General features: G+C 40.1%; 1 protein-coding gene across 1 annotated transcript in view; it reads left to right on the forward strand.

Annotated features, from left to right (window-relative positions):
* The first annotated feature begins 1,130 nt into the window (after positions 1-1,130).
* The window catches only part of LOC127654140 (transmembrane protein 198-B), a 33,164-nt gene continuing 6,417 nt past the window's right edge, over positions 1,131-27,877 (forward strand). The window contains exons 1-3 of the mRNA XM_052141165.1: positions 1,131-1,576; positions 24,694-24,966; positions 27,241-27,822. Coding sequence (XP_051997125.1) covers positions 24,798-24,966; positions 27,241-27,822 — 751 coding nt within the window. The 5' untranslated portion in view covers positions 1,131-1,576; positions 24,694-24,797. The remainder of the gene's footprint in view (positions 1,577-24,693; positions 24,967-27,240; positions 27,823-27,877) is intronic.

The raw sequence follows: 27,877 nt of genomic DNA on the forward strand, positions 1-27,877 counted from the left end.
CTGGATTCACAATTAAAAAATTAAAATGTTCCACCAGATGGCGCCATTTTTCTTATGTTTAGCCTGTGGAGCAAATACAAGCTTTTTTCCTATTTTCTGTTCACTGTATTATAGAGACCTGCAGGACAACTGAATAAATGATGCAGATACAATTGTGTGTGTGTGTGTGTGTGTGTGTGTGTGTGTGTGTGTGTGTGTGTGTGTGTGTGTGTGTGTGTGTGTGTGTGTGTGTGTGTGTAAAAACAAAAGTGGCATTATGTAAGCAAACTGGCATTTAAAGGGTTGAAATCCTGAAAATAAAAATAATAATGCATCAATGTTGTTGCTAATCAATGACATATCCCAGATTGCCCACAAAATCCCCCTTTAGCATTTAGTTTATGGACAATAATACATGTTTTGTGTTCATTAAAAACAACAGTGACATTAAACAAACAAACTGGCATTTAACGGGTTAAAATCCTGAAAATAAATAAATAATTGGTAGTTATGATCAGGATGATGATGCTGGTTAAAAAGACAGATGGGAGAAGATGCCAAATTTACTGTCACTCCCTAACAGCTGTGGTAATTTTTTTTTTAAACTAATTCCAGGGTAATATAACACAAAGCATAATGTTATAAAATTATACTCAATATTAAAAAAAAAAAATTATCATATAAAAGTTTGCGAGATTTACGCTGCAAAATAAGGCGGAAACGCGTCATCATAGTACTATACTTTTAGGTGCCATGAACTTTTCGACCACTAGGAGGCAAGAAGGGGAATACTTCAAGTGCCCACGTCACTATTTTCCTCCATCTGTTAGCCTGTTGGAATGTAGTGCTGAAATGTTTGAGTAGGAAGATAATGGTTGATTAACGACTGCCAATAGTCTCACAGATAGCTTAATGATATTGCCTGTAACTTATATTGATACTTTTTAATAAAGCAATCCAAGCAGTGAATAAAAAATCCTTAGATTATTTATTTACTCTGCATTGTTTCAGTAGGTAAGATAATACGCCAAACACTAACAAATTGTAATATATAATTATAAGTCAAATATATATTTGTAATACTTGTAAATATTTGTGTACTATCTTCTAATACACAATTCTCCACTAGTAGCAGTCGCGTGTCCTACATCTCTCATGACCCCGCCTGCTCGGGCCAATACGGTCCGCCCAGACCCATGACTAGGTAACAACAGTATTTATATGTGTTTTTCGGGATTTGTTTGATTAGTGACTGGCACCCCCAATGCAGTCATTGTCAAGCAACACGGCATGTGTCATTTTTGAGCATTAACAGTGGCGCGCGAGGACTGTTCACGAGCGCAACGCAATAAACGTCGCACGGACTGATTGGCTGCACTCGCGATCGACGAAAAGGCGACCGACTGGGAGTCGTGGGATCCGCGAGCTTGTCAGGACAAACAAGTGCTTTATTCCGAACAGAGCTCATGTTAGTAGGTTGGATTGGAGCGATTGGGCTGGAATGTGACTGTTTCGTCAGAGATTAGAAAATCGGGGGAGCGAAGCCGAAGCGCAGGACTGGGATCTGGGAGAAGCAGGATGCTGAACCGAGATCAGGGTGAGTACATACGGCCACTGGACTCTTTGTTCATTGTAACATTATGATACCATAAACAAGGACTGGTTTAACTAAACTGGCACTGGCGTTTATGCAAAATGCACGAGTACACCGTGTGTGCATGAACAGCTTATGGGGGAATTTGTGTGTGTGTGTGTGTGTGTGTGTGTGTGTGTGTGTGTGTGTGTGTGTGTGTGTGTGTGTGTGTGTGTGTGTATGAATGCGAACATATGCATACAATATCGTGGCCTACTTTGGTCAAGATGTCTCGTCTGCACCTAAGTGAGATTTTAGGGTGCATTTACAAGGTTAAATGCTTCGGCACTGGTCTTGTATGCATTTATGTGCATGGTTCCAGTCACATAACGTGTGTCGGTCGGTTCATAACTGCTGCAGGTGAAAGTGATCATGACTTCTGTTTACATGCAACAGTAGGATGTTGACGTGCCAGGCGAGACACGATTTGCCACATATACACACCGACAATCGTACAAACAATCTTGAGTGCTGCAGGCTCAACTGCACACTTTCTAATGTGTGTTGGCTTGTATTGCATGTGTTATAGTTATATTATGAGATGAAATGCATGTGGTAATATTAGTATATGACAACAACAAGAAGTCTACCATCCATATTTTTCTCGTTCCAGAGAATGTACAGTGTACATTTTATGGGATTGGGAGATGTATATCATGTTCTCATAGACTTGCAATCTAATTCATACATACACTTGGTAGTCAAAAGTTTGGATTAATGTACAGATTTTGCTGTTTGGGAAGAAAATTGGTACTTTAATTCACCAAAGTGGCATTCAGCTGATCACAAAGTATATTCAGGACATTACTGATGTAAAATAACAGCACCATCACTATTTAAAAAAAGTCATTTTTGATCAAATCTGGACAGCAGCATCAGTCCAACACCTCATCCTTGAGAAATCATGATAAACTGATCATTTGATACTAGAAAATCACTTGCCATTATATCAAACACAGCTGAAAGATGTTTGGTTTGTTAAATTAAGCTTAACATTGTCTTTGTGTTTTTGAGTTGTCACAGTATGTAATAGACTGACATGTCTTAAGGCTTTCTCTAGAAACTCATCAGTCAATCATTGTTTTGAGGAATGAAGGCGATACAATGCTTGAAACTGCCAAAAACCTGCAGATTTCATCCAAAGGTGTCACTACAGTCTTCAAAGATAAAGCACAACTGACTCTAACAAGAACAGAAAGAGATGTGGAAGACCAGATGTGCAACTAAACAAGAGGATAAGTACATCAGAGTCTCTAGTTTGAGAAATAGACGCCTCACATGTCCTCCGCTGACAGCTTCATTGAATTCTACCCGCTCAACACCAGTTTCATGTGCAACAGTAAAGAGAAGACTCAGGAGGCCTTATGGGAAGAATGGCAAAGAAAAAGACACTTTTTAAACAGAAAAACAAAAAGAAAAGGTTCGAGTGGGCAAAGAAACACAGACATTGGACAACAGATAATTGGAAAAGAGTGTTATGGATCTGAACCCCATTGAGCTTTTGTGGGATCAGTTAGACTGTAAGGTGTGTGAGAAGTGCCCGACAAGACAGACACATCTATGGCAAGTGCTGGAGGAAGTGTGGGGTGAAAGATCACCGGAGTATCTGGACAAACTGACCGCTAGAATGCCAAAGATCTGCAAAGCTGTCTATGCTGCACATGGAGGATTTTTTTACGAGGAATCTTGAAATTCAGATTTTTTTTTTTTTTTCAAATTGTAATAGTAATTTTTCATGTTATTATTGTCCTGACGATACATTGTGATCAGTTGAATGCCACTTTGGTATAAGTACCAATTTCTTTCCATAAGAGCAAAATCTGTACATTATTCCAAACTTTTGGTTGCCAGTGTTTATCTTGGCATCAGTTGACAACAACCTTACAATCACCCCCTCAGCTTTTGCCAGCACTTTAAGACAAATCGGACATCATGATCAATCTTCTGTATTAGTAGCCGATATCATTTGGTTTCTCACATAACCTCAAAAGAACACGATATTCAGCGATTTCACAACTACGGTCCTGACATATCACAATCCAAAGTTGGTCTTCATTAACTTAGCACTTTGTCCTCTCCAGATTCTTATTGTGTGGTCTGATCCAATCAGTGTGCATGCTCACCGGGAACATGCAGTGGAAAAACGTACCAAAAACGCATGTCAACATTTAAATGTTTTTATGTTTTTTGTATGATATCAGTATACTATGTTGCATTGCTTTATATATATGTTTAGGCTGTTGCTTTAAAGGATATTTCACCTAAAAATGAAAATTCCCTCATGCCATCCCAGATGAGAATTTCTTTCTTCTGTAGAACACCAACAAAGATTTTTAGAAGAATATCTCAGCTCTGTAGGTCCATACAATGCAAGTGAATGGTGACCAGAACAAAAAGCACATTAAAGTAATCCATTTGACTCCAGTGGCTAAATCAATGTCTTCAGATGTGATCATGACAGGTGTGGGTGAGAAACCGATCAATATTTTAGTCCTTTTTTACTATAAATCGTTAGCGTTACTTCAACTTGATCAGTTAACATTACTAATAGCCTAGCGTTACATCAGGGCTTGACATTAAGCACTGACATGTGCTTGTTCTCCGGACAAGTAAATTGGTTTTTCACTTGTCCGGAGAGAAAAAAGGACATTTAAGTTACATGCTCAAGTAACATGTCAGGTTACATGTTTCCTAAAATTACGACCGATGCCTAACCTAATAGTGTACCTATGCAATCAACTCAATTCTCTGCTACAGAAATGTAAACAACACTTGAGTAGGCGAGAAGACTCTTGTCATATGGTAATTATTTTATGGTACGTATAGTAGTCAAATAAAGAAAAGCCTCCTCCTCCACTGTTTCCAGCAGGGGTGCTCGCACTTCTATGGAATAAGATCAACTTTTTCATCATGTTATTGCAGCAAGATCAACCATGTACAATAAAGGCTATACATTATCTTAATAACAAAATTGCTATGACCCCTGGAGTTGTGAGTTCAAATCCAGGGCATGCTGAGTGACTCCAGCCAGGTTTCCTAAGCAACCAAATTGGCCTGGTTGCTAAGGAGGGTAGATTCACATGGGGTAACCTCCTCGTGGTCACGATTGGAGGTTCTCGCTTTATGTTGTGCGTGGTAAGTTATATTGGAAGTCCGATATTTTTATACAAATCCTGTTTATGTTCACTTTAGACATCACTCTCATTGTTCATATGAATACCTCACCAGGACTGGCATTTTGGCGGAATTTTGAAATGTAATTGACCGTTCAGGTGCGCGTTAGCGCAACGTTTTGTGTATGTGCTGAACATACGCCACCTGTCAATCAAACAGGGCACAGCTGTTACTAGAGCTCTAGTGAATTATAAAATGATTAAGAGATGCTCTGACTCGGAGTGAGAGATGCAATGGTGCAAAACACAACATTAGAGATCTTTTATGTTGTTAGAAGTGTACAGATATTTTCGGTTCATTATGAAACTGCGGTGGGACGAATTAGACTGGCGGGCTGCTACAGTCTATGTAACTAATGGGAAACACTGGACCTACAAGGAACTACATTTGTTTTCTGCAGAAGAAACTGTAAATAAGGGTGAGTAAATAATGAGATCATTTTCATTATTGGGTGCACTATCCCTTTAGAGAAGCTGGTTTCCATCAGCATGCATGCTGCCAGTTATTCTCGTGTGATATTGTCGATTGGCTGTTAGCTGGCACGGATGGTCCCGAGGAACACTTGGAAATAGCACATGTCACCCATTGATTTTAATGGTGCAGAAGAACAGCAGTGGCACGGCACAAATGATGCCCCCAGGGCAGTCCCCATCATTTGTCCTGAATGTCAACACAAAGTTAATCCATCATGGTTGGAGACCTATTCCCGTTGAGACTGCATCACATTTAGCATATCTTGTGACGCAACAGATCAGTCAGAGCTGTGAGCTCTTGGATTTGAGTATTTGTGATTGGATAGGAGCCATGATTGGGTCCCTGGTGCAGTATATTATTGATTATACCATGGTTTGCTGTCAGGTTAACAATTAATGCTGATAAATGATTCATTCTTATTGATATATCTTGTCAGTATGGACACTAGATTAGTGGTCAGACTCAAGTGTGGTAGTATTGATACTCTTGCCATTTCATCCAGAGCAATGCTGTTTTCATCTTAAAAGCAACTTGCATAGCCATAGACTGCCCGATTTTAAAAATGGGTCCCGTGGTTTCTACCTTTATACATAATGCATGTTGTTGGCCTGAACTACAGATATGAATGTGGTGTTTACATTGGCTCAGCATTCCTGAACACAGAAATATATTTAGTATATATTTAGGCCCTGTCCTGCTGGCCTCTAGTCGGTCAGGTGTAATTCTGTCCGCCTCCTCACTTGTGTGAATGGAATCCTTTTCTTTTATCTCCAAATCACTTTAAGGCAGAAGTCTAGATTTCCAGTTGGTATATATCTATGGCTTGCGTAGTGTGTCAGATAGCAATCCCAGTACAGAAGAAAAAGAGAGACAACTTTTTTCCATGGACCTGCTCAGACATGAACACTTAAATTCATTCCCGCACTCAAACTGCAGAAATGCCTTTGTTTTGTGAAGTCACAAGGTTGAATGCTCACCTTCAAGCTATGTAACAGATGTATTGATTGCAGAGCAGAGGTTATGTAGGAATGTTTGCATTTGTTTGTGTAAAATGTGATGGAAATTGGTGTGTGAAATGCAGTCACGGGTAGTTATGTGGAGGAATTAAACCCTGAACGGGCACAATAGAAGAAGAGAGATCAGGAAAGACTGAGAGGTGTTGTGGAATGGCCGCAATGGCATAATGTCATAATACTGCTTATCCTCTCAACACACGCCACATGAGAATCTCATTAAATACAAACATGCACACAAACAATAGTTGAACTGGTATTGCACTTGTAGTGTCACCATTTTTAACATCAGTATGAAAACACATGCCGTTATTGGACGAGGCATCTCTGGAGCTAATGCCCCCATGTTCATTATTAACATTTCAATCAGGAGATAACTAAATGGACCATAGTCAAAGTAGAAATTATATTTAATTTAAAGCGAATGTAAACATGACTGTAGGCATTTACTTAACATGATGTACCTTGGTGTAGATTGTTCATCCCCCCAATAATCTGATCGAACAGATTAACTGCATTTTCTATCATCGTCATGTCACGAAATTTTTTTTTATTTCTAAATACATTGAAATGAAAATTGTCACTAACTGTACGTTCACACCAGAAGCGGCGAGAGCGTCAAAATTCGCTCTGGCTGCCCTGCCTTCGACGCTCGAGGACGCTCGTGGACGCTCTGACGTAGTTGAAATAGGCGGCAACGTTTGTTCAGAATGCTTTGTTTTGTGAACTATATTTAAAGGGGCCGTAATTTAAACATCCAGACATGTCGACCGTTTACTTTTTGCCGACCTATCACAAGTAGCGTATATCCTCATGAACTCTTTAAAATATGAAAAATAAGAAATCGATCGATGGCAGAAAGTAATTAAAATTATAGTTGTTTGTTATCAAAATAAAATACATTTGTAATAATAATTGTGGTCTTGGTCATATATTACAGGGAAACCCGTCACGGCAATAATCAGTTTCTCCTCCATTTTATCTTTGGAACGAATGTTTGATGGGAACCAAAGTTTACACGTTGTGTTCTCTAGACTTCGCTAGCGGAGCACTTCTATATTCCAATAGGTTGCCGCCGAACAGCGTCACAGCTCATTACCATAATGTTGACTGCACTTGAACTTCCATCTGACGCCCACGCACCCCAAGCCGCGCCGCTTCTCGCCGCCGAGAGACGCTGGCTGTCATTGAAAATGAATGACTTCCGGTCAATTTGACGCTCTCGCCGCCTCTGGTGTGAACGTACGGTAAGGCTACATTTGATTTTTTTTTTTGTGTGTGTGTACTTTGTTTTACATAAATATATAAAACATTTTAATTATGGCGATTTTACTTTTAAAACATACAAAAAGGAATAAATAAAGTGTTACTTGAACTCATTGCAAATGTTGTCCGCCACTGACTGTGTTTATGAGACCCAAAGATTTCTTTCCTCAAGGGGGCGCTTGACGTCTCAAACCAAATCCTCCACTCATCTGTGTTTAAAATGTTGAACGTTTTATCTAATTGGAGACATTTTTACACTGGATCGTTATTTTTAATAAAAACTGATCTCTGCAATGATTCATTCCTGTGAATGGAAATCTGCCTCTGCAGAATCTATAAAAGCATTTTTAAAATCCTCATCCAGTAATAATAAATGACCGTGATTGGCCAATCCTGTCTATGTGCTGTTTCAGGAGCTGCCTGGAATTCTGGACCATGATGTACATCTGATTAATGATTACAGTGCTGAAGATGGAAATCTGGCAACCGGATATGGCTGGTACAGTGTACTTTTTAATGCCACCTGACACTGTGCATGCGTGAAGGGCTTTGGTTGTGAGGGGAAATCACAAGAGCCAGCGTGATGTAGGCAATCCCTTCACTACACTTCAGCCGGACAGCTGTGGTAAATTAGTTGACATGCTTCATAAGGGAGGGACAAGCACGGTTTTGATGGACACTTCTCAAGGCCAATTGAGATACTTCTTAAACAGCCTGATTAAACATCTATACATTGGTCATTTTGATGCACAATTCAAACCGTAGGAAGAGGTCATTCGGCGTTTTTCGTCTGTGGAAAAAAAGTCAAAACTGCCAAAAGTGGAGATGCGTGTTTTTCATCAATCCTTGGTCTTTTGGTGCATTGGCACAGGTTTATTATTAGCATTCAGACACTTCAGTGGTTATGTAGGAAATTGAATTAATTCAGGAGAAAGAGTCAGACAGTCCGGGCAGTCCCGCTCGTCGTGGGTAATGCTTAGTCTGCTTTTTTTTTTTTGTTTGACAAGCAATAAATAGGCATATAACGATGTATAGAATAATCAGATTTGGAATATATGAAACCACTGAATATAGTGTGTAGGCTATGCATCAGGGATTTGATGTCCCGGTGTTTATGAAACTAGAAGCCTCCCCATTTTAGGCCCGTCATCCCATATCAAGTGTGTTTACTAAGACACTCTTCCCTAGCTGGCTGTGATTCTCTGTGGTCTGAGCAATGCCATAACTCATTTGTGTTCAGCAGTAGTTGTAGGCTATAGCTACAAAAGCTTTTGTTTTGCTTTTGGTCTGAGCCAAGCATTGTAGTGAAATCTGGTTTGGTAATCTGAGGAAAGCTTCTTTGTTTTCTTGTGTCGGGTAGATTCCCTGTGTGTCCCTGTAACCTCTGTTACCCCTGTAACGATCCGGATTCTTTTAGTAGTAGTATTTGAGGGCATGATATAAAATTAAACACAATGTCCATCATTGTTGTTTTAAGAATTGTAGGATCAAACTGAACATGTCCAGAGAGCAGGGTGGCCGATACAATGCCGATATATCACACAATTTAATTTAGTAAATAACATAAAATTGCTCAAATATTTAAAGTGGATAAGCGGTGTACACTTTACTCTCATATACGTGCAGCTCGTCATAAAGCAGAGTCCCTGTTGCAACGTAATCCCTGCAACGCTAGCGGAGGAATGTTCAATCATTTAGGGTGTGTTCACATTTGGCAGGTTTGGTTTGATTAAAACGACCTCTAGTGCGGTTCATTTGAACAAGTGTGAACGCTGCCATCCGAACTTTTGTGCGCACCAAACAAGCGGACCGAGACCGCCTGAATAGTGAGACTCGGTCCACTTCCAGACGAACTCTGGTGTGGTTCGATTGATATATGAACGCAACATGGAGCAAAGACGTCTAAACGGACCAAAAACAGGAAGTAATGTGCCTAATACTGATCTCGAGCATACCTGGTTCTTCTCATCATAGGAGCTATGTTACCCATTACAGTTCGGTACAGGTGTCGGAACCGCCGTCAGCCGTCCTTGCAGCATATCTTCATTTGTGTGTACAACGGAGGAATTCCTGCCGCTGTTTTGACTCCTTTACACATTTTATTAATTCTTTGTTCTCAGCTGGTAAAAATACCACCATATATAAATATAACAAGTGCGCTTCACCCAGCAGCCAGCATTGTTTTGGATGATTGGCAAGTTCCGTCAGAAAATATACGTCATAAAAGCTGTCCAAACAGGTTGTGAATTTTTCCTGATGCCTTTGGTTTTGTATCGTTAGGTTTGGTGTTAAAAATGCCAGTGTGAATGCTAATGCCTACACATTACACGACTTTCAAAGACGTTGTATCGTGGTACCATTCATACTTCACATCTGTCTGTCTTGTCACTGAAGTCGTGGCATTTTCAAATTACACGAGGAATCGGCGACAGGGGTGAACGCATTACAAAACATTTCACTATTGACGAATCCCCGACAGCTATGCCCGGACTCCAAATGACTTTCACAACAGAGTACACGCGAGAAGTGATATGAGATACCAAAACAAATGCATGATCATGTTATATGTGTATGGTTTTTAATCATATATTTTATTGGTTACAATATGAAAAAGTACCTCATACTGTAAAATCTACCGATTTGCTGACCTGACTGCCCAAGAGAATTTCTCTCCAACTCTTCTCTTTCTCCACCCAGTTGTGAGTTCAGAGGAATTAATAGTCGCTGGTGCTCCTGCCAATGTTCCACTAATATTTCCTCCATTTCGTCGGTCCATTGAGACTTTCTTGATACTGCATGCTAGTTGATGTTCTGTTGCAGGTACATCCGGACTTCCCGTGCCCCATCTCTCTCATTGGCTGTAGCTCAACGCTGCAGTTGTGTTCAGTCAAAACATATTTCACATTGCACGATTTGAAGTTGCAGACCGGTCCAGATATTTAATATTCCAGGTATCTCGCTGACATCGGCGACGCGTCGACACTTCTCTCAAATCGCATCTTTGATAATTCGTACATCGCGATCAACGCTCACGGGAGTGAGCTCCGATTTGCCTACGATGTCAGGCTTTTGTCGGCGAGCGAAAATCGGGCTTAAAATCGTATAGTGTAAACTCAGCATAAGCGAACCAGGACTAAATGTATAATTTTTTTTGGTCTGGACGAAGTGTGAACGCACCCTTAAACTGGTGTTTACAAATGAGTATAGTGCACAATGATCATGTGGATATGCTTGTTCAGTCTACTTTATTAGCGGTTACTTTTTCTTTGCTTTGCGTGAGCTTAAAGGCTTTCGTTCTATACTTTTTGGTTTTCACGCATTGCTTGTTCAAATTTTTTCAACAAAAGAACACAGGACATGATATAAGCTTGTTTTGGATGTAATTAGAATCTTGTTTTTCTTTTTTAAATGGCTTTTTGACTAAAAAAATATATTTTACAACGTCTCTTTCTCATTAATTACTCAATGCCAAATTATTGATGAATGCCATCTCTAGTCCTGACTCAAACCTGACTTGGCTGAACCGTCTGAATCGCACATCAGACACGTCACTTCATTTTAGTTTTCTGCAGTGTGTTTAAGTGAACAATGCAAGTATCTGTAGCGGTGTCTCCGTTACTGTTAAAATAACCATGCCTGCGCCTCTACAGTAAGCTTTATGCGGCGCCTCATATCTAGGGAGACTATGTGCGTGGAGCGGGATTAAAGCACGTAGCTCTGAATGAGCTTTATTCCCGCTCTAGAGAGAAATAGTATTAGCACACTTTATTTCTGCTCCGCGCATATGCGCGTATGCTTACACAATCACTTCTCGGTCCAGATTGAATTGTCCTTTTGGTCCGAATCCACCTATATCACCCTGCAGCTCTTAACTGGTTGCCCACTAAAGCGAAGCAGGGTTGAGCCTGGCCAGTACCTGGATGGGAGACCTCCTGGGGAAAACCAAGTTTGCTGCTGGAAGTGGTATTAGGGAGGCCAGCAGGGAGTGCTCACCCTATGGTCTGTGTGTGGGTCCTAACGCCCCAGTATAGTGACGGGGACACTATACTGTAAAAAGGCACCGTCCTTCGGATGAGATGTTAAACTGAGGTCCTGACTCTCTGTGGTCATTAAAAATCCCAGGACACTTCTTGTAAAGAGTAGGGGTATAACCCCTGTGTCCTGGCCAAATTCCCCCCATTGGCCTCTATCTAACATGGCCTTGTATTAAACACCATCCCTGAATTGGCTACATCACTCTACTCTCTCCTCCCCACCAATAGCTGGTGTGTGGTGTGTGTGTGGTGGGCGTTCTGGCGCACTATGGCTGCCGTCACATCATCATCCCTATGGCTATGTAAAGCACTTTGAGTGCCTAGAAAAGCGCTATATAAATGTAAGGAAGAATTATTATTATTATTATTATTTGAGTACCCCTGCTCTAGATGGACCTTTTTTCAGTGGTCTGCAGAGAGTCGATACATGTTGCTAATTGCAGACTGTACATTGTTTTTCAAGTTTCATGTAGAAGAAATGCTTATTTGTTAAGTCATAAAGGCTTGGTAAAGATTTATTCTTGGGGGCGGGAAACTGTGAGCGATTCTGGCAACTTTTTCCAGCTTTTTCTTTAATGTTGTTTTATGCAGTGTGTTTCCTGTACACTCGACCATGTGTTGTCTCCCTGGGAGGCCCAGAGTTTATCAGCATGAAATGACAATAGAAGAGGTTTATTTCTGTGTCACTCAGAGGAGGGATTAACGTTTTGTGGCCCAGATTTTGTGTTTCAGTAAATTTTGCCAAACTTATTAGAGTTGAAGTCCGTTATGAAAAGTGTAAACTGGCTCCATCTCTAATTCTCTGCAATACTGTTCTGTGGGGTCCTTTCTCCCTGTGTCAGAAGTTACCGCCTTGGATGCATGAACAGAATGAGAGCAGCATGACTGGTTCGTTATGAAGAAGTTATGCAAGAAAAGGTCTCGTCTTGATCCCACACACACATACTCACGCTGTTCATCCTCCCTCTTATCAATCTTTTTCAATCTCACGCACCCACTCTCAATATAACTTAGTCCTCTCCTCACTTTGCTCACTGCATTTCATCATTCTCATTTTCTTCTCTAAGTATTCCTCCCTCTCTATTCTATTCCCAGCATTCTTCCGCTGGCCTTGTTCCATGTTCACCCACACACACACATGCATTCACATTCACACTGATCTTTTATGTAGTGGCATTCTGTAACTCCACGCTGGGTGTCTGGCATTGTCCAAATTGCATTGGGATGAGGGAAAAACAGCCCCGGCATGATTTGGCCAAGATTGCAGACTATTATAGACTATTTTGTTCCGTGCCAAAGAGCACATTCCGATTTGGGAAATGGGAAAATCTGCTCGTGGACATTATCTGTATGATAATATTTGCATGATCTTACACAGCCACCATATCTAGAAAATGTGTGATTTGAGTTTGTTTTCATATCAGAGTGCAAAACGGTTCGAGAATGTGTTTTGAATGGATTGAGAGAATGTGTGCTTGTTTTTGTGAAGAGAGTCAGAGTTTGGTGTGGTGTATTTTTTGGCATCTTTTTTTATGATGTGTTTTTTCCGACTTCTCACGACACACTAAAACAGCCCATAGTCCTTGAACAAAACTGAGAGAGAGCATTAGTCAGGGCACTATACATTTAATGGGCAGAACTGAAAAAAAGAGTTGGCCGAGAAGAGAGAGAACTCTGGAGGTTGGATAAGATAAATGGAAAACAATGAGACAAAGGCCGAAATCTGGACCAGCGACGGGAACAGAATGATACACGCTGATCTTGTTGAGGGGTGACTCATCAGGCTGGAGCCTTAAGCTCCAATGAACATGCACGTTGTTCAACCCATCAGCCAAATAATTCAGGAACTGACTACTTTCCAAATACGACTGCTTAAATCACACACACACACACACACACACACACACACAGCATGATCTCTGGCCAATGCACGTTGGCAGTACTTTAGGTGGGTTACAAAGCGTTTGGTGTGGGTGACTAAGGGAGTCGTGAGAGTTACTAGCCCACAGACACTGCTGGGTAAGACGGAACAGATTGTTGGAGGTGTAGCAGGTGGTGCCGGATCTGTTTCTGCAGTCAAAAACCACTCACGTAGTGCCACTCATTCAGTACATCATCAAACATGTAAAAACAAATGACTGTACCTCCTAGTTATTCATCTATGAATGTCTGGAATGAGGTTGAAATCAGCTTTTTTTTTAGTCGTTAAAGAGGCCATATTCTACAGTTTAGTAGCATTTCGTGTTTTCCCGAGTCCACTTATGATTATAATCGATATAATCATTGTTAATAATTTGGTCGGTAAAGCTAATCGAACGCCGATTAATTAATTTCAGGACAAATGCATTCAGTAGCAATGCCAGCAGACTTTGATAAGGCCGTCTATACAGTCATCGGCCCCTAGAGGGCGCATGGCACTGCAAATCATGTCTTGTCAGAGTGTCAGAGAAGAAGAGCAGATGAAGATGAAGCGGGCTCAATGTAATCGGTGATGGAGCGTTTCTCTGTAAATCAACATGATTGTTTCTGCATATACTTCCATAGCGTGTTTAAGTACAACATGAAACAAGCAAAATCGCCTTGTTTCATCCCAACCTACAATTACGTCAGTGATCGCCGGAAAGGCACATTCAGCTGACATATCATCATCACCACACACGCGTGTATGTTATGTAGGCTGCTGTGTTTTACGCAGCGTGTTATGATTTCATTTCAAATGTAAAAAAATATGTCCAAAGGTCTGAAATATCCCACGATCCACAACGTGAAGTTTTAATGAATTCAAATATGTAAATGAGTTATTTATCTGTTTTACAAGTTATTACTAACAGTAATTCATTAGCAGTAATTAAAAAATTGACATTCATACTAAACACTGCCTAAATGTATTAAAATACACTGAACTATTAATATTTTAAGGAGACAATTCCAATAATTGCTAATAATGCCAATAATTGCAATAATGCCAGAAATGTGTGTTTATCGCTCATTCGCCACCCAGATGTCCCAAATTTAAGTGTATTAATTTGAATGATATTTAAAAAATGCACATATTATTTAAGTCCTCCATGTGCACTTTGCGTTATTAACGTTTAGGATTAATTGATCGGTAATTTCCATGACAGTCAATTATGAAAATTGACCACTGATCCATACCACTTATAGTTAATGTTAGTCATAATTTCGTTTTCCAAGATGATTTTCCACACTCATTCTCAATAGCCTAGTTTCCATCCACCTTTCGTGCTATTTTGTTATCGACAAAGTGAAAATGCGACATTTGCCGCCTTCTGCCCGTTTCCATTCTAATGGCCTTTTATCGATAAAAATGGTGTGCGTGATGACGTCATGCCTTAAAAAATGCCTGGTTTATCGTAACAGAAATCTGTCCTGAAGCCGTTTCCATACAGAAATGTGTTTATCGCTAATTCGCCTCCCAGATGTTTTGGTAAAATGGGGAGATTATTGAGACAATTGATTAAAATTAGCCAGTTTACTATCACTTTAATTTCACAAATAAATGCAATAAGAAGAGGAATTGCAATCAAAAGGGAGCCGTTGCTCTTCTGATAGGACTGTAATATTGGTCCTGATGTTGCACCTATCACAGGTTGTCAACGGTTACGACCCAAAAGCAGATCTTCATGGCCCTGTTCAAGCTGGCAACCTGCACCAAGTATTGGGGGAAACTTTCGGTCTTAGTATCAGGATCATCCATCGATGTGTATATGATGTGTGCACAGATATTAAAGAAAGAAAACTGATGCGGTGTAATATCAGTGTTTACATATGATACATTCCTGATATTCAATAGGCTATTTTGAACAATCATCTAATCAAAAGTATCGCCATGACATCTGCATCATGTCCCGCATCATGTTCAAAAGCTTGTTTTCTGAAAGTGAACTCCACATTGGACCAATAGTTCTGATAGTTTCTAGTCTTGAGAAAAGTCTAGAACATTCTGAGAACGTCATTCAGTCGACTTTTTACTTCTACAGGACCGGGTAAAGCTCATTTATGTTTGAGCTTTATTCGTGTTAGTTATTCGTAATTTATTTCATTTAATATAGTGGATTTTGACGGCATTTTTGCAAATGTAAAACTAAACAATAATTTAAGTGTTAAAAAAAAAGCACGCTGAATCTTTTCACCTAGTATAGTGTATTTCTTTTGAATTTAAAACATATTTGTGCACCGAAATGATATGTTTTGTGGGCTAATTCTGTGACTGCTGTCTATCTTTTTGAATGATGTGGAAAAGCAACTTTATTAAATAAACGGATGGACACTGCGATTTTAAATTAATCACAAACAGTGGCCGTTTATTTTTTCAACGTGCACAAGATATTTGTGTTGCACTTCTGGAAGTGTCACGTTTGCAGATCGGCTCTATATACCGGTATATCATGGTAACACAGGCTAACGATTGAGGCAAACTCTGTCATGTGACACTACGTTTTTGCATTAATGCCAATTTTATCGACACGAAGTGTTTCCTAACCATTTATTACGCAACATTTGATGTATCGACATAGTTATGGGCACATTTGTGACATTTTAGCCATTTAATGTGCGTTTCCATCAACTTTATTTTGATGCGCTAAAACTTTTTTCTTATATGGAAACGTAGTTATAGCTGGTACAAAACAGGCTGTTTTTGCTACCGTTCCTTTTAAAGCCCAAAGTATGCTTCGGTCAGATGCGAATGCTTGGCGTACTTTGAACGTGCAGAATTGCACCTGGAATTATTTTGCACTAATTAATGGGTCCAAAAGGTGTCAACACTTACCGTTGAGCTGTTGTTGTCACAAAGAAGCACTTAAAGATGATGTAATCACCGGTAAACAACAGGAGAAGGTGGAAATAATGACAATTGATGTGCACGTCAAGAGCGCGTCTGTGAGGAGGTCAGGAAATACCTGCATTTGAATCTGAAGAAGTATGAAGACATCTTTATGGGTCTATGCTCCAGTATCTCACTGAAGTCGTAGAGCACATGTGCCAACCATCTGTGCATGCGTGCAGAGTCAAATGAAGTTGACTTTCAAAGGTAAGTGTTCGACTGTACGCAGACGCTAACCTTTTGCGTTAAAGTATACTTTGGCCTTAAGTCTTGTTATTCATAAGGACAGGCCAAGTGACCATATACTGAATAGGTGCTGATGTGTAAACGTGGGTGGTGATGATTTCTGAATGGCTTGTTTTTGCAGGTCAGTTTAAAGAAATGGTTTGAATGGACGGTGGATGGAGCTGTCAACAGATGCAATCAAACTCTTTCATTTCAAAACGGCAAGAAAATCCTGACACTAACTTGGATCATGTGCACATTGAAAGGGCAATACTATATTTGCCCCGATGTCATTGAAATGCTTTCAGAGATTTACGACAGCTTGTCACATTAGACAATACCATTACTCGTCACACTCGTACAAATAAAACAACAGATTCTGTATTCTTCAAACTGCTTCAAAAACATGGAACGTTTTTCCAAATTAGGTAAATTAATTCCTTAACAGCTTTAAATATTTGAATCTTTTACATTGACAGCTGGGAGGTCCATTCAGTGAACCACAATAAATATGTTTGTAGAACAGCGCCACCTACTGTACAGTGATGAAATGGTTTTTCATTTGTATTCGTTGTGGTTTCCGTGTGAATAGCCTCTTTGTTGGCAGATTTGGTGTGAAAGGGCCTAAAAGCTTCTTCTCCCTTCAAACAGAACAGCCTCTGGACTCCCTATTGGGCATTACGCCTTTTTGGGATAACTTATGTTCCAGTCAGAAGCAGAATGATTATGGTATTAGAAGTTATAGGGAAACATAACTAGAAAACTGGTGGAATTTGAAAGCTTGGTGGAGTGAGGGAGCCGCACACACATACAACACAGATTTTTTTTTAAACTGCATATAAAAACGTTTTGACCGATTCCACGGATTATCCATATATAAAGCTCACTTTTTTATTTAAGTTAGTAAGTTATGCAACACCAGTGTCGCCAAACGGAATTGAGGATATACTGACTGTTTTCAGACACACCCCGTTCGAAATGTATTTCCATGTTCGAAAATAAAAATAAAAACAATGTTTTGATTTAGGGATGCACCGATCTGATATCTGGATTGGTATCGGCTCCGATACTGACGCTTTTAGATGGATACTCCATGTTAGTCATGTTCGTTACTGTCAAGCTCCAAAAATGACAAAAAATAAATAAAAACACCATTAAAGCTAGTTCATATGAATCGTGCATTTTATTCAAAGCCACTTGAAGACGTGTGATAGCTCTGTGAATCACAAAAGACTGTGTTTAATAAGTAAATCTACAGTATGTGCAGCACCAGTCAGTGAATGATGCGGATCTGTTGACACAAACTCACTCACAGGCTGGTGATGCACGCGCGGCTATTTTTAGCCTTCACAGCGGTATTTGAGCCCTACTCACGAACAACATCTCAGATGTAGATGCTCATTAGTTCAGTTCACTTATAATATGCATTTAGAACCGTGCCGGAGGTGCATTTGATCAGAATTTGATAAGAAGTGAATTAAACTGCTGTGAACTTGCCTACAAAGAGACACATACAGGACTTCCTGGAGAGTTCACAATGTCAAAATAAAAGCGTGAGGGTTTAAAAAGTGCACAATTTAAATATATTACTGTTGTATTTAAAATTAGAAGTAAATAATAATAATATTAAAAACAGTTTATTATTATTGTCATCATTAGGATTTGTTTAGAATTTATAAATCTAAATAATAGAATTTTTTATTGAAATAATGTGTAGTTAAAGGTTTGTGTTTCTTTACATATTAAAGAGCACACACAATTATTTCCACACAATATTGTAAAGATATTCTAAACTGATTATGCAAAAAACAACACTGGCATCGGATTGGTATTGGCCGCTACTGAGATTTCCGGTATCTGAATCGGATCGTGTCAGTGCATCCCTAATTTTGATAGCACCACACAGCCACCGGTTAAGGCTCAAACTTAACGTACACAAGCACATTATCGCAGACGCTTCTAGCTACGCAAGCTCGACTTTGTGCGAAGTTGTGTTCCAAAATGTGTCAAACCACAATTCATAACACAAAACAAGTATGCATTGCATCCTCAATGTTGCCACAAGGGGTGCTTTTCCCTTTCAAGCCAACTACTGTCATGGCGGAGCAACAGTTTGAAGACTCAATATATTTATAGCAACTTTATTGAATAAAACACGTACAGTTTAACATCACAGAAGTTTGAAGCTAACTCGAGCCCCCTTGAGTACTGAGGGTTGTTCCCGCCATGGTAACGCAAGAAAGTACATGACGCATATTCAGCTGCACATTGGCAATGCCAATTGCCCACACCTGCGGTGGATGTGGGAAAATGATGCTTCTAAAACAAAGTAGTAGATAGATTGATTGATTCTGAGGGGTGGGGATTGTTAAAAGGGTTGAAACGAAGCACAATCTGATGTAAACAGTTCATCTCATTGAGTGCTGAGCTTTTGCTCATATTAATGTTCGTGTCTTCCTATGTTAGTGGAGGAGAAGTTCAATTAGAAAGGTGTTTGAACAACGTGTGACCTTGTGCATGTTCGTATCTGTTTTTTCTGTGTGTGTTTGTGTGGGTAGGCACAGAGGGCTAATTTTGGACCAGCAGCCGATTAATCATGTATTGTTTGTCAGTAATCTGATTATGGCATTGCTTTGGAGGACAGATAAGCACGACCGTGTATGACATGGAGCTCATTTACACCTGGTGTAAAGATGCGTCTCTGGTGATCTGATCACATGTTGTTAGGTAAGACACATCACCGTTTACACCTGGTCACTAAATGCATCTTCTGAGACCACTTGTGTTCAGATTTTGTGGGGAGGGTCTCTGATTTAATGACAAAATACATCATCCACTATGTGTGCCACTGCATGAAAATAAAGGAAAGTGTTAACAAAACTGGGACGCTGTTTCTCCCAGATGTAGTTGAAATGTAATCGAAGCACAAACGCAACATCTCGAGCAGAATTATCCATTATTTGAGTGCTTTACCTGCATTACAGGAGTTTCACACATTCGTGCTTCTAATCTGTGAAATTCTCGTGCTTGTTTATGTGTATGCTTTTTCAGATGTTCAGTTCGGATGGTTATTTCCTTGTAAAGCTGCTCATAACCGGCAAAGTTTAAACACTTGTTTCAACAAAGCAGTTGATTGACAGGTGAGGGGTGGCGCTTACTGCTGTCCGGGACGCATTCAGAACAGATTAGCGTTTACACCTCAAATATGATGTAATCACATGCGTTTTTTACCACATTCGTATGTATTACGAATTTAACGTACCACATTTAATGTATTACAGAATTATTATTCTTCTTAATGGATATTCTGTCATCATTCCCCATCATGTTTTTCCAAACCCTTATGACTTCTATGCAACACACAATAAGGAGATTTTAAACAGAATGTTAGCCTGAGTCACTATTTACTTTAATTGAATGTTTTTTCTACATATTTTGAAAGTGAATGGTGACCGAGACTGTCAGTCTTGCATATTTTGTGTTCCACATAATACAAAGGGTCACACGGGTTTGGAACAACATGAGGGTAGGGAAATGATGACATAAATTATGGCTGAGCTATCACTTTTTAAAGGGATAGTTCACCCAAAAATGAAAATTCTCTCATCAATAACTCAAATAACCCTCATGCTATCCCAGATGTGTGTGACTTTCATCTGATGAACACAAATTCAGATTTTTAGAAAAATATTTTAGCTCTGTAGGCCAAAATTTTTATGCTCCCAAAAGCACATAAAGGGAGCATAAAAGTAATCCATAAGGCTCCAGTAGATAAATTAATGTCTTCAGAAGTGATATGATAGGTGTGGGTGAGAAATCGATCAATATTTGTCTTTTTTTTTTTTTTGCCTGCCCAGCTGGGGGCGATATGCATGAAGAATTTGAATCACCAAAAACACAAGAAGAATGTGAAGGTGATCTGTTTCTCACCCACACTTATCACATCACTTCTTGAAGATACTGATTTAACCACTAGAGTCTTAAAGATTACTTTTATGCTGCCTTATTAGAATTTTCTTTTGTTAACTTTAAAATGTTGCCTCCCATTCACTTATGGACCTACAGATCTGAGAAATTCTTCTAAAAATCTAAATTTGAGTTCAATAGAAGAAAGAAAGTCATACATCTGGGGTGGCATGAGGATGAGTAAATAATGAGAATTGTAATTTTTGGGTGAACTGTCCCTTTAAGGGCTCTTGTCAGATTTGGATCCATAAGAAGAGGTTTGGAAACCATTCTAGTAATTATTACGGTGAAAACATGAAAATGTCCCTCAAAGACATTATATATAATGCTGAAATATAAACCAAAGCAAGATCATGCTTTATTAATGCCTACTTTAGCTATTTCATAGCTTTTAAAGTCCTGTGTGGATTCTTATTTCAGTGTAGTTTAAGGTTTTCGTGTCGTAAATATTTAGATCATTATTTCTGTACAGCAGTACCACCGCTCTGTGAATGCAGCCTACGTAGGGCACCAACGCCAGTCGTGGAACACTTGCTGTGTCTGAAACCGCCCCCTATCCACTATATAGTGCACTGTTTCAAGTGCGCCACTCATTCCCTACTTTTGTTCACTCATTCTTACCCACAATGCACTCTAATTTCAAGCATATATTTCAAGTACACTCGATGACAATTTCCCACAATCCACCACGGGGAAGACGTACGAGCTGGGAGTTTACTGCTTCCTTCACTCCTGCAATGTTTTATTTCATGCTGAATGTGGTAAATTTACTTTTTGATAAATCATTACTTGATTAAAATAACATATAGAGAGACAAAATATACAGTTACATTTTAAAACGTACTCTTTATTTGATCAAATGTGTTTACTCTGTATATTAACAGACAGTATACATTTGTTTTTTTTCCAAAAAGTTACTGAAGTAAATGTAACCCATTAAAAGTAGCGTGTTACTACCCACCTCTGCAGAGGTACAGACGTAGATCTGTGCTGAGAAGCGTTCTAAGAGGACAACTCCACTAAAATGCCTCCAGAGACTGAAGATGTAAAGTTAAGCTTCTCCATTTAACTGGAAGAAGTGCATGTTGAGGTAAAAAGCTGCCCAGATGGAGGCGATTTAATAGAGAGAGAGAGAGATTCACAGAAGAACAGGAAGGGAGGAAGAACATAATACAGTGGAATTCCAGAGAAAAAGGAAGGCAAACAGAAACAATGGAGTAAATCGAAGCCAAACAGCCCCAACAGCTGTATCAGATTAGGTCTCTATGGTTAGAAGCGTCCGCATGATGGCCAAGAACGGACAAGGCATGACACTCCAGAGGTCAGGATATTAACATGACCAGTAGAGAGAGGGTGTGGTTGATTTGAATGCGGTCACTGCTATGCCAAATATCCTCTGTAAAGTGATGAATCCTGAGGAAATCACAGGGGTGTAAAACTCACTCCACTCACTGTCACCAGAGTTCAGTGGAAGAATGGAGAGGACATTTCATGGGGTTCAATGTTGTTTGTTTACCCCTGTATATATAAAATGAGACCATATCTGACAAACATGCCAATGCCAGTAACAACGCACATTGACAGACGATGTTCAACAATATCGGCAAATGAAAAATTTCCCGTTTGGCCGATTTGTTTCTTGAGGGCGCCGAAAATCGCCTGCTTGCATGTAAAGCGACTGAGACATGTAAACAACCAGTCACGGTTTGTTTTGTTGTTACGTGCCATCATGTTACTACAATAATAGACCGGTGTGAAACACAGTGTCATTTAAATGGACATATCAGAGCCGTAACAGTGACTCCAACACAATCGAGGGTTTATAATCGTGGAGGTTCAATAATATTTCAAATCCGAGATTAAATCTGCCAACAATGGGATATATTTTGCTTCTTTAACTCAAATTAAAGCTGAAGTTAAACTTCCTGTATTTCTGCACCTCTTAACAAAATTGCAATAATAAACATTGTTTCCAAATACGATCCCCGCCCCAGCTCATGCCATTGGAGTCAATGTTTTTGTGTCAGGGGTCACTGAACGGGTCACTCAAAACAAACAGAAATTTGACAGAAATTTGTATAGGGCCACAGAGACGCAGTGTTTAGGGTTTTTGATTAAATTAATCTACAAGTGGCGTAGATTTTTCTTTAGAAATTACATTTAAACTGCAAACTAGTAAATTATTCATTTTGACCAAAATTAAGGCATGTTTTGCCCATTCTTTACTGCTAATAGAAACAGATACTCGGGTACCCTTTTGCACCCTTTTTTTAAGATCCATTCTTTAAATTATTATAATAATAATTATTATTATTATTATTAACATTATTATTATATCCCCATAACCTACAGTAATATATATGCTAATAGTAATATACATGTATTTCTGTAATAATTGAGCATGCAGAATTGCTATACAGTCTCAAGCGTCTATTTTGAAGGACGCCTAATTTATCAATGAAGACAGTGTGTTGTTTCAGTGTGTTACCAGCAGAGGTGACACTGGCGTTTTTGCTCCTTCCATACATGGAAAAATGCGTTCGTCTCTTCCTCGCTCTACACAACCCCAGTGCCATGGGGCTACTTTAGATTTGTTACACATTTTGTTATGGCCAAATATATTTGGAATTAGGCAAATGTGCAATTGAGGTAAATGCGTAGTGCTTTAAAATAACCCTGTTAGCGCACGTTAGCGCCGTTTATTATCAAAGCACGAGATGGAGTTCATTTCATGTGCATCGAGCACAGAACGACGTATCGTTATACTCGTGCGCCACACTTACGAGACTCATAAACATCGGCAGTGAGGTATTTAAGTGCGTGCTCGAAAGAGAAACAGCGATTGGTCAGTAGCGAACTTCTGAAGAGAACATGATTGGTCAGGAGAGGTGAAAACGGACTAGGAAAGAGCTTGCGATTTGGCCTATCATCCGTGATACCTTCTGTTTGTTGGAGTGGTGGTGGCGTAGTGGCTAAAGCACAGGGCTGTTAATCAGAAGGTTGCTGGTTCGAACCCCACGGCCACCACCATTGTGTCCTTGAGCAAGGCACTTAACTCCAGGTTGCTCCGGGGGGATTGTCCCTGTAATAATTGCACTAAGTCGCTTTGGATAAAAGCGTCTGCCAAATGCATAAATGTAAACGTTTGCTAGCTCACTATTATTGCAGACAATTATGCTTAACCGTGAGAGGCAGAAATTGTGATCGCGATTTAAAATACGATTAATTGTGCAGTTTTGTGTCTCCGTCCATCGATTATGTGATGGCTTGCAGCATTCACCATTCAGAATTCTTCTTTTCAGACTACATTTCCCATGGACACACTTTCACACAGCCTCTTTGCCTCACTTATGTTATGAAATGTTAGTCTGCTGATTCAGATCAGCCAGCCCCAAACGCCTTACTGCACACACATACTGATGCTAAACTGCACTGGCTTAAACATGGGTGTGTGAACAAGTGTGAGTGTGGTTATGGGCATTTTGTTTATTTTAGTTCCTTAGGTTGAATTGGGATCATCGTGATGCTAGCTACTGCAATACTTAAAGAGCCCCACAAGCTACAAATACCCTGATTGGTTCCTGGTCTGTTGCTATGGATGGGAGGATGCCTTCTTATTGGTCAATGCTGCCTGGCCCACAGTTCTTCTTTTAATTGTTATGGGAAGAGACAGGAAGTGGAAGGTCATTGTTGGAAAGCTGTCTGGGTTGAGTGATCGATTGATTTGTAATGAAAGTGACATGGGTGTGCCTCTGTCTGTCTCTCTGTTACATATCTTTGCCTGTTTGGTTTAGAGAATTGGAATGGGAGGCGGAGGCGGAGCATTGATCATTTAAAGATAATTACTACCTGTTTTGTATGACAGTGAAAGAGAGATAATATGGAGGAAGTGAAGGAAAACAGAAGGGAGAAGCATGACCGAACAAGCATTCAAAATGGATTGGTACACTCCTGTTTGTGACTTGGGGCCTGCAAATTATATTTGATTCAATTTTTTATAGTACTGTACAATAAATATGCACGTCATGACCCCTTTAATAGTTATATCTCTGAGAACACTATTTAATTTGCTCTGTCTTACAGGTAGATTCATATGGACAGGATGTGTGCCCTGATTTCCCTGCCCCTCCCCGTTCCATCAACCACCTCCTCCACGTAACCAGTTCGCTCCACCCACCACGCTGACCATGACGTCCACCCTGGAGACCCTAGCCTTTAAGCTGGCCCCTCCTTCCAGAGAAGCTGGATCAGAGCAATCGGACCCCTGTAACGATGGAGCGGGGCAGCGTTATGAGGTGGTCCCTTCAGTGGTCTGCTCGATGTGCTGTCTCTTTGGGATCATCTATTGCTTCTTTGGTGAGTCTGGTCTCAATGTGTTCTTGTGCATTATCAACGAAACAATGGCACAGTATTTTGGTAAAGAAACCATGATGGTGGTTTGAGATTTTTCTTTCTCGCTTTCTATGATGCACTCATGTTCTTAGTCTGATAAAAAAATAAATTTCTTGCTCGCTTCTCAATATTGACGAGGATCTAAATAAGGTCATCGCTTGTATAGCTGTACCCTATGGCACTCTACTTGAGACTGGGCACAGATTTAAAGTGGACTCTTTTGTTGCTTTTATCTTTTTTCCCTGAAGTCCAATTATTGTTAGTCTTTAGGTTTTCTGGCACCAAAAACAGACGTAATATAGTTTCACGTGACCATTGTCCACCCTCTGTCTGAATTAAACAGGCTTAAAGCTTAAACACGTCTTTGTTAACTTCCTTTTAAAAGTTCTGTATGTAAATGATCTCTATAATGATTGGCTGACCTACACTGCATCCCGAAAGTATTCACAGCGCTTCACTTTCAGGTTACAGCCTTATTCCAAAATGTATTAAATTCATTATTTTCCTAAAAATTCGGCAAACAATACCCCATAATGACAACGTGAAAGAAGTTTTTTGAAATCACATGTATATAAGTATTCACAGCCTTTGCTCAAAACTTTGTTGAAGCACCTTTGGCACCAATTCCAGCCTCAAGTCTTTTTGTGTATGATGCTACAAGCTTGGCACACCTATTTTTGCTCTGTCAGAGTGACCATCGGGTTCTTGGTCACCTCCCTGACTAAGGCCCTTCTCCCCCGATCGCTCAGTTTGGCCAGACGGCCAGCTCTAGGAAGAGTTCTGGTGGTTCCAAACTTCTTCCGTTTACGTATGATGGAGGTCACTGTGCTCATTGGGACCTTCAATGCTGCAGAAATGTTTCTGTATCCTTCCCCAGATCTGTGCCTCGATACAATCCTGTCTCAGAGGTCTACAGGCAATTCCTTGGACTTCGTGGCTTGATTTGTGCTCTGACATGCACTGTTAACTGTGGGACCTTATATAGACAGGTGTGTGCCTTTCCAAATCATGTCCAATCAACTGAATTTACCACAGGTGGATTCCAATCAAGTTGTGGAAACATCTCAAGGATGATTAGCAGAAACAGGATGCACCTGAGCTCAATTTTGAGTGTCATGGCAAAGGGTGTGAATACTTATGTACATGTGATTTTCTTATTTTTTTTTTTTTATAAATTTGCAAAGATTTCAAACAAACTTCTTTCACGTTGTCATTATGGGGTATTGTTTGTAGAATTTTGAGGCAAATAATGAATTTAATCAATTTTGGAATAAGACTGTAACAACAAACTGTGGAAAACGTGAAGTGCTGTGAATACTTTCCAAATGCACTGTACTTGAATGTGACGTGAGCAACTGTAGCATTTAAACTTGTATGTAACACCCCCCAAAAAAAAATCCAGACCACTTTGTTTGAATGCTCAGATGTAAATAATGTATAAATGCATTTGCATAATTTTTGGCATACTCGTCATACGACTTTTTGTAAACAACAAAATGATGTCACTGTGACATCATCGTGAGCAACAACTTGCTACAGATAAACAAATAAGTCAATAATTTAGCCCGGGGTAAAAAAAAACCCACATGTCAAAAGTGAAGCACATAAGTTTGCTGCCATTGCAAACAACTAAACAATTGACTTATTTATTTGTAGCAAGCCGTTGCTAACGACGACGTCACAGGAACGTCATTTTGTAGTTTACAAAAAGTCATAGAAGTATGCCAAAAATTATGCAAATGCCTTTATGCATTTTTTAGATATGTGCAATCAAACATGGTGGCCCTATTATTTTTGGGCCACCCTGTATGTTACTATGCTTGTGACATCATAACCACCATTATGATTTCTGAATGACCTGTTTTTGTAGCTACATTTCCATACATGGTTTTGAGTTACATACTGTAGCACATTGAAAACTTTTATTCATTTATTTAGGAGCATTTAACCTACTTTGGGCCACACATACTTAAGTCTTTTCATCACCCTGTAAAGAAAGCTTATGGTGTTGAGTAGAAGTGTTCTGCATAAAAAGGTGAATGCCTGAGTGATTCACAAAGTCACATTGAAATATCTTGGTTAGGTGATATTGATGGAAAGTGTTAAATTGCTGATGAAATGTGCAGAATTCAGGTATCACACTACTGCGCTAGTCTTGAGCTGTGAAATTAGACTCTTTCCCTCATCGTTTTACTCGATTTGTTCTCACCTCCACCCCTGTCTCTCTCTCTTCGGCAGGTTACCGCTGTTTTAAGGCTGTGCTCTTCCTCACGGGTCTGATGTTTGGTTCTGTAATCATCTTCCTGCTCTGTTACAAGGAGCGTGTATTAGACACGCAGCTGAGCGTAGAGGCCAGTGTGGGCATCGGCCTGGGCATCGGGACACTGTGCGGCTTGGTGACTATGTTGGTGCGCAGCGTGGGGCTCTTCATGGTGGGGCTGCTCCTGGGCCTGCTGGTGGGCATCGGGACCTTGATAGGCATGGAGGAGATGTCATCCAACCCGACACGCTCGGTGTGGGTGCCCCTGGGCGTGCTGCTGGGGCTGGGCATGCTGTTTGCCGTCCTTACCCTGCAGTGGCAGAGATGCTTTACAACACTCTCCACGGCCGTGTTTGGGGCTGCCGTGATTGTCGTGGCCACAGATTACTTCGTGGAGCTCTTCGCACTGGTGAGGTACATTTACGATCGAGTTAAAACCGGCCCCCGAGAGCCTGTGTGCTGGACGACGTGGGTGGTCCTGGGAGCCTGGCCTGCTCTCGCCCTGCTAGGTGTGCTGGTGCAGTGGAGAGTAACGGCAGAGGGATACTCCCACACAAAGGGTGAGTCACTACAGCGAGGGACAGACAGTGTTAGGTGGGATATGAGACACAATGT

The sequence above is a fragment of the Xyrauchen texanus genome, chromosome 13, assembly GCF_025860055.1.
Source record: "Xyrauchen texanus isolate HMW12.3.18 chromosome 13, RBS_HiC_50CHRs, whole genome shotgun sequence".
In the NCBI taxonomy this organism is placed as follows: Eukaryota; Metazoa; Chordata; class Actinopteri; order Cypriniformes; family Catostomidae; genus Xyrauchen; species Xyrauchen texanus.